General features: G+C 33.7%; 1 protein-coding gene across 1 annotated transcript; it reads left to right on the top strand.

The window, feature by feature from the left end:
• The first annotated feature begins 3,114 nt into the window (after window positions 1-3,114).
• On the top strand, window positions 3,115-7,845 carry LOC126878597 (uncharacterized). Its single transcript, XM_050641407.1, has 2 exons — window positions 3,115-4,635; window positions 7,450-7,845. The coding sequence occupies exons 1-2, from the start codon at window positions 3,115-3,117 to the stop codon at window positions 7,843-7,845; spliced, it is 1,917 nt and encodes a 638-aa protein (XP_050497364.1).
• The last annotated feature ends 580 nt before the right edge of the window (window positions 7,846-8,425 follow it).

The raw sequence follows: 8,425 nt of genomic DNA, 5'->3' as shown, positions 1-8,425 counted from the left end.
ACTCTCTTTAGATCTAGGTGTGCGATATATAGACAGTTTTATATTCTGTTGTTTACATATTACAAGTATTTTGGTTTTCCATATGTTCAGATCCAGACCTGCATCCCTACAACTCTCAAAGACACTATAAAGTAGTGTTTGCAGATCTTCTTGAGTAGAAGCTAGCAGTACTGTATCGTCCGCATACCGCAAATTATTGATGACTTCACCTTTCACAATTATGTATTCCTTCCTGTTTTTCAGAAAGTGCATTTCTGAAAATTATTTCGAAGTAAACGTTGAAAAGCAGGGGTGACAAGAGGCATCCCTGCCGTACTCCTCTTTTAATATTAAGAGCTTGTGATTCCACACCATCTACTAAAACTGATGTTGTTTGATTCCAATATAAATTTGCAATTATTCGAACATCTCTGCCGTCTAAGCCAATGTCTTTTAGAACTTCGATCAATATAGAGTGCTTAACACGATCAAATGCCTTTTGGAAGTCAATAAAACAACAGTATATGTCTACAAATATGTCTCAACATCTTTGGGCAAGTACGTTCATCCCAAACAATGGGTGGAATGCATAAAACATAGTACCTGCTAATGATTTAAGTATGCACTACATTTTTGAAGATTTTACTAAACTTACAAAGCATTACTACACTTACAAAGCATTTAAAATATTCAAAAATGTAGTACATATTTGAAGCATTAGCAGGTATTACGTTTTATGCATTCCACCCAATGCCTCCTCGTTCCAAACCCGTTACGGAAACCAAACTGTGTGTCACTTTAGGTATTCCTCGCATTTATTGTAGATACGACCATGTATTACCTTCAGAAAAACTTTCAATAAATTGTTTAACAAACTTATGGTTCTATAATCAGCACAGGTTTTCAATGCACTAAGTAAACAAGAACTTTATAGCTTGAACAAAATCGAAACGTCGAAACTAGCAGAATATTTACTGCAGTATAAAACCTATAGTTTTTTCCTCTCCTGTAAAAAGTTTTGTCAAATATTCGTTATCACTTTTGCCGTTATCTTTTACTCACAAAAATCTACAGGATGAGCAACTGTACAAATTTAATTGAAATTAGGTGATCACGAGAATTTATTTTTATTACTTTTATCATGTTATAAAAATATCCTTACACTTTTCCGATGTGTGTATGTATATAGGGTGTCAATTTAAAAAGTTGCCACCCCTATAATTTGGTCCCTATGGAAAATCTAAAAATATACAAAAACACAATATATATATATATATATATATATATATATATATATATATATATATATATACGGAATTCTGAGGTTATTGGGATATGCAGCGGTGAAATAAGTGTACTCTTTTAACTAAGTTTCAAGCTTTCGAAAATGTTTATTTTCATCATCAGGAATAACTGAAATAAAGTGCTACTGTTAGTACAGCATCCTCGAAAACATACAGTACAAGGTGTAAAGGTTTAAAAACTTACGTTATTGAGATTTGCTTTCCGTGGATGTTATACTCACAGGTGACAAATTCACGCACCACTCATTGATTGAGTCAAATATTAAAAAATACATGGTGTAAAAGACCAAATTGACAAATTATTTTCTACACTAACACATAAGAAAAAGACAATTAAAAAGGTTTACATGCCACGTGTGCCGGCAAGTGTGAAATGTGAGGTTAGAAGTCAATGTCATTCCTGGACATACGCAAATGACACCACTTCTTCTTTTTTCTTTGTCTTATGTAGTACTAATACTTTAAGAATACACATCAAAAAATTTACCAGAGTTTTGTTTGAAGTTAAAAACCAAAATTATAAATAATTTACATTTCAATGTACTGAAAGCTGGAAACTTTACAATGAATCAGTTGATAAGACATCATTGAAATGAGGATAGTTGTCCAAACATAATAGATATGAGTAAATAGAGCTTAATTGATTTATGTCACTCCTTTTGTTCATTGCATTAGAATTCTGCGAAATGAAAGCCATCTCTAAGAACAGTCTTTTAGTATAGTTGGATTCAGAAGCTAAAACTCTGACCGATTCGTAATTCATTTTGTGATGTTCTTTATTAACATGTTCGGCAAGAGCAGATCTTTCAGGATATAATCTGCTATCACTGCGGTGACTAACTAAACGACTACCTAAATTGCGTGCGGTTTGTCCAACATATACCAAATTACAGTTGTTACAGGGAATCTGGTAGACAACGTTAGAACAATCCCTAATGTCGCTCTTGTCCTTAACCTTTGAAAATATAGATCGTGAAGTTAAAGATGTTTTAAAGGCTATTTTCAAGTTAGGGATGTCTTTAAACAGTCAGATTGAAACAATAATATCAAATCAACAAATTACGATAAATTTATTGAAGGAACAACTAGATTTATTTAAATATATGCAAATAGCTGATCAGTCGCCATCTACAAAACAAAATACGAATTCAATCAACCATTCAAACAGAGACCCAAATTTTGAACGACCGAAACAGTCTAGCAGTAAAATATATCCAAAAAACGAAAACACTACACCCGCAAAAAATGTTGCTGTAAATGAAAGTCTAGTTGTTGATAAAGAAAGGAGTTCCCCAACAAAAACTCTATTTAAAAATAGTACCAATAAAAATAAACAAGTTGTTTCCTTAATCGAAAATAATAAACAATTATCAGCTGATATTTTAAGAATACAAACGGAGGCAAAATGTTCAGATATCATTAATTTAACAAACGATGAGAATTTGATAAATACTGAGAGTAAAAATTCGGTTCCAGTTCCAAATAATAATGGGCAAGAATGGAAAACTGTTAGGTATAAAAGAAGGAATGGACCTATTGTTATTGGCAATAATGAAAACTCTGAAATCAGTGGTGTCCCAAAATTTAGTCATCTTCATGTTACTAGGGTAAACCAGCATACGACGGCAGATAATCTTAAGAAGATGTTAGAAAAACACTTTCCAGAAGTGATATGTACGTCCTTAACGGCTAAGCATCCCAACATATATTCATCCTTTAAAGTCTCAATTTTTGAACAACATTTTGGTTTAGCGATGGACCCAAAACTATGGCCCGTAGGCTCTTATGTAAGCAGGTTTTTTGTGAAGCGTCCAACACATACTCAAATAAAATGAAGGATGAAGAAACGACCGTTAACCCTCCATCAAATTTTCAAAATAACCTAATTCAACAAGGCACGGTAAGCATGTTTCATGTCAATTTACAGTGTATATCAAATAAAGTCGATATGATCAATGCTTTTCTTGCGGATAAAAAGTTCTATGACGTCATATGTTTTTCAGAGCACTGGCAAACTGAAGAAAATCTAAAATTAATTAACATCTCCGGCTTTTCACTAGCTAACTTTTTCTGTAGGGTTGAAAAGAAGCAAGGTGGCGTTGCAATTTATGTAAAAGAAAATCTTATGTACTCTTCTCTTAATCTAAATGAATATAACGTAGAGCAAACTTCAGAGTTTTGTGCAATTTATATACCTTCAATGAGAACCAATGTTTTAACTGTATACAGATCAGGTAATGGTGACTGTGACTTGTTCTTGGTGAATTTTGAGAATGTTATAGCATTCTTACTTAACAAAGCAGACAAACTGATTATACTTGGGGATTTTAATATAAATTTTAAAATTAAATCTGACTCTTCTTATGATATTCAAAATCTGTTAATGTCTTTTGGTCTAGAAATAACGATAAACGATTATACTAGAATCACATCTCAATCCAGTAGTTGCATCGATAACATTATGACTAACTTTTCTGAAAATATCTACAGGGTGGGCGTATTTGAACCTTGTTTCTCTGACCATCGAGCACAATTTATATCTATTGATTCTGATCTTAAAGTTGTTGACACTAATCAATCACTTCAACGGTCTATTACTTCTTCTGGTTTGCAGAAGCTTAAATATGCACTAGCTAGTACAAAGATGGACTTTTTCTATGACACCAATAACGATCCCGATGTCTTGATGTTCTTTTTAACTGAAACTTATAACAACTTAATATTAAAGTTTTTTCCATTAAAAAAAGTACGACAAACTGCTAAAATAACACCCGTGCAATGGTTTAATGACGAATTAAGGTCTTACAGATCTAATCTTTCTCTCATTAAACACATTGCAGATGTCACTAAGGATCCCGATATTTTCAAACTATATAAACAACAAAAATATGAATATAATCGGCAGTTACAAAATGCTAAAAAGTCGGCTTACTCTGGTTTTATTGCTAACTCCAATAATAAACCTAGAGACTGCTGGAAAATATTAAACTTCGAAAGAGGCAATACAAGATCCAGTTCGGTACAACCAGATCTATCTCCAGACGAAATAAATCAATTTTTTATTACAATCGCAGAGAATATAATTACATCCCTTCCCACTATTAATAACGATATCCTCTTCAGTTACAGAAACTATCCTTCCCCGAGTAAGTCCTTTTGTTTCCGACCCGTTGTGGAAGATGAGATCTCTCAAATAATTAAATCTCTTAATAATTCCAATTGTAAGGACGTTCACGAAATTAATAGCAAAATTTTAAAAGAAACTTACCAAATAGTTTTAACACCTTTCACTCATCTTATTAACTTAATTTTATCAACTGGAGTATTTCCAGAAGCACTAAAGTACTCAAAGGTACTACCTATCTATAAAAAAGGTGATTCCTCGAAAGCTGACAATTACAGACCCATAAGCATTGTTTCTACATTCGGGAAAGTGATTGAAAAGGTGATCAAACAACAATTATATTCTTATTTTGAGTCTAAAAGTTATTTTAGCAACTCGCAATATGGATTCAGAAGTGCTCGTTCTACTACAAACGCGGTATATAATATTGTGAGCGAGGTGATTGAGGGGCTTGAACGTGGCAATCGCATAGCAATTTCTCTCTGCGATTTGTCGAAGGCTTTTGACTGCGTTTCACATGACATTTTGCTCCACAAATTAAACTATTATGGAATCAGAGGTATCCCTCTTAAGCTTATCTCTTCGTACCTATGTGGTAGACACCAGGCTGTAGTGTCTAAAGGTTATCTCTCCGATTTTCGACCCGTAAAACATGGAGTCCCACAAGGTTCGGTCTTGGGACCTCTTTTATTCATTATATATGTCAACGATTTGCCTCATTTCATATCTCCGTACAAATCAGTACAATTTGCGGATGATACGACATACATAATATCAGGTAATAAAAATGAGGATTTAAAAATGGCTTACGAGGAAGTCTCTGATAAATCTAGCACATGGTTTGCTGCGAACAAACTAAAACTCAATACTGAAAAAACGCAGGACTTGATTATATCTGCAAGTGGTTTACATGGCGATCCAGATGACAAAGACACTGCTAAACTATTAGGAATAACCATAGACAATCGATTGAACTGGTCGGCTCATATTTCACAAGTAAAGGCGAAGCTGTCTAGTTCATTGTTTCTTATTCGTCAACTAGCAAGGGTTGTCAACTTTGAGACATTGAAGGTGACATATTTTTCTTTATTTCACTCACACCTAAGCTATGGATTAATCTTATGGGGCAATTCAACAAATGCTCTTCAAATTTTCAGGATGCAAAAGAAAGCTATCCGGATTTTAGCAGGGGTTAGTTATCTGGAACATTGCCGACCTCTCTTCATCAAATTAAAAATTATGCCGCTACCTACTCTGTTGATATATCAAGTTCTGACTGAAATTCACAGAAAAAGGTCCCATTTAACAAAGCAGTCTGATGTTCACGTTCACAATACGCGATACTCTCACTATTTACGAACAAATCGCTCTAGATTGCGTCTTTCAGATAAAAATTGTCTTAATTATAACTACTACAATATTTTACCAAAAGATATTAAACAGCTAAGCTGTAACAGTTTCAAAAAAGTAATAAAAAGGTATCTGTTGAAACATTGCTTTTATTGCTCGGAAGAATATATGACTCATTGCAGAACATCTACTGAAATGCTTACCGTGACACAAAATATTTTTTGTTAATCTATATTCTTGTTTGTGATACATATTTATAAGTTGTGTTTTATATTTCTGTTTTATATACCTTGTGATTTTATATACCTTGTAATTTTTATATTCCTTATTTTGACTTTGTAATTTTGACTTGCTACAAACAATTTTTTTTTTGTAAAGTAGTTAAATAAATCTATCTATCTATCATGTCTAGCCAGTCTGGGTGTTATGCCTTTCACGTATTTTAAAGAAGTATATAAACAATTGGCATTTTGTTCTCCGCTTGTAACAGTAATTTGCAACTCATCATTATGGCGTATTATGTCAGGGGTCAAACTGAATAATATCTTGGTGACTAGGTGTTTTGGATAAGAGTTGTCGATAAAAAGGTTAGACAGGATTCTCAGGTTCTTCTGATGGCAAGAAGGATCACTGATAGCTATGATTCTAGCCTTCATTTGCTTAATCAAGTTGATTTTTATTGAGTGTCGATGATATGACCAATAGTTAAGAAAACGTCCAGAACTATGAGGTTTTCTATGCCAGTCAATTCTCAGGGAGTTGTTATGGGTTCTAATGAACCGGGTATCAAGAAAGGGGACTGAGCATAGATCATCCTCATGTTCAATTGTGAACTGTAATAGAGGGTCATAACTATTGAATACTTGCAAAATTTCAGCTGATCTATTGCTAGGAATAGCGAGGATTAAGTCATCCACATACTTTTTAACAAAAGGAATATAGAAGGACAATTCTGGGATCACCATATCCAGTAAATGATCCATCACATAACTCTCTCTCATTCTGGCCTGTTATGTAATCTCTCCCATTCTGGCCTGTTATGTGATGGATCATTTACTGGATATGGTGATCCCAGAATTGTCCTTCTAAATTCCTTTTGTTAAAAAGTATGTGGATGACTTAATCCTCGCTATTCCTAGCAATAGATCAGCTGAAATTTTGCAAGTATTCAATAGTTATGACCCTCTATTACAGTTCACAATTGAACATGAGGATGATCTATGCTCAGTCCCCTTTCTTGATACCCGGTTCATTAGAACCCATAACAACTCCCTGAGAATTGACTGGCATAGAAAACCTCATAGTTCTGGACGTTTTCTTAACTATTGGTCATATCATCGACACTCAATAAAAATCAACTTGATTAAGCAAATGAAGGCTAGAATCATAGCTATCAGTGATCCTTCTTGCCATCAGAAGAACCTGAGAATCCTGTCTAACCTTTTTATCGACAACTCTTATCCAAAACACCTAGTCACCAAGATATTATTCAGTTTGACCCCTGACATAATACGCCATAATGATGAGTTGCAAATTACTGTTACAAGCGGAGAACAAAATGCCAATTGTTTATATACTTCTTTAAAATACGTGAAAGGCATAACACCCAGACTGGCTAGACTGTTTAAAGACATCCCTAACTTGAAAATAGCCTTTAAAACATCTTTAACTTCACGATCTATATTTTCAAAGGTTAAGGACAAGAGTGACATTAGGGATTGTTCTAACGTTGTCTACCAGATTCCCTGTAACAACTGTAATTTGGTATATGTTGGACAAACCGCACGCAATTTAGGTAGTCGTTTAGTTAGTCACCGCAGTGATAGCAGATTATATCCTGAAAGATCTGCTCTTGCCGAACATGTTAATAAAGAACATCACAAAATGAATTACGAATCGGTCAGAGTTTTAGCTTCTGAATCCAACTATACTAAAAGACTGTTCTTAGAGATGGCTTTCATTTCGCAGAATTCTAATGCAATGAACAAAAGGAGTGACATAAATCAATTAAGCTCTATTTACTCATATCTATTATGTTTGGACAACTATCCTCATTTCAATGATGTCTTATCAACTGATTCATTGTAAAGTTTCCAGCTTTCAGTACATTGAAATGTAAATTATTTATAATTTTGGTTTTTAACTTCAAACAAAACTCTGGTAAATTTTTTGATGTGTATTCTTAAAGTATTAGTACTACATAAGACAAAGAAAAAAGAAGAAGTGGTGTCATTTGCGTATGTCCAGGAATGACATTGACTTCTAACCTCACATTTCACACTTGCCGGCACACGTGGCATGTAAACCTTTTTAATTGTCTTTTTCTTATGTGTTAGTGTAGAAAATAATTTGTCAATTTGGTCTTTTACACCATGTATTTTTTAATATTTGACTCAATCAATGAGTGGTGCGTGAATTTGTCACCTGTGAGTATAACATCCACGGAAAGCAAATCTCAATAACGTAAGTTTTTAAACCTTTACACCTTGTACTGTATGTTTTCGAGGATGCTGTACTAACAGTAGCACTTTATTTCAGTTATTCCTGATGATGAAAATAAACATTTTCGAAAGCTTGAAACTTAGTTAAAAGAGTACACTTATTTCACCGCTGCATATCCCAATAACCTCAGAATTCCGTTTTCTACGTTGTCAGCAAAGACTTCTTT

This window comes from Diabrotica virgifera, chromosome 10 (assembly GCF_917563875.1).
Source record: "Diabrotica virgifera virgifera chromosome 10, PGI_DIABVI_V3a".
NCBI lineage: Eukaryota > Metazoa > Arthropoda > Insecta > Coleoptera > Chrysomelidae > Diabrotica > Diabrotica virgifera.
Note: the sequence above shows the minus strand (reverse complement) of the source record. Positions and strands in the feature narration are given on the sequence as shown.

Coding starts and splice junctions, on each gene's coding strand:
- LOC126878597 (XM_050641407.1), top strand. CDS start 3,115: ATGAAGGATGAAGAAACGACCGTTAACCCTCCATCAAATTTTCAAAAT. Junction 4,636..7,449: donor AAGCACTAAAGTACTCAAAG/GTACTACCTATC, acceptor ATATTTTCAAAG/GTTAAGGACAAGAGTGACAT.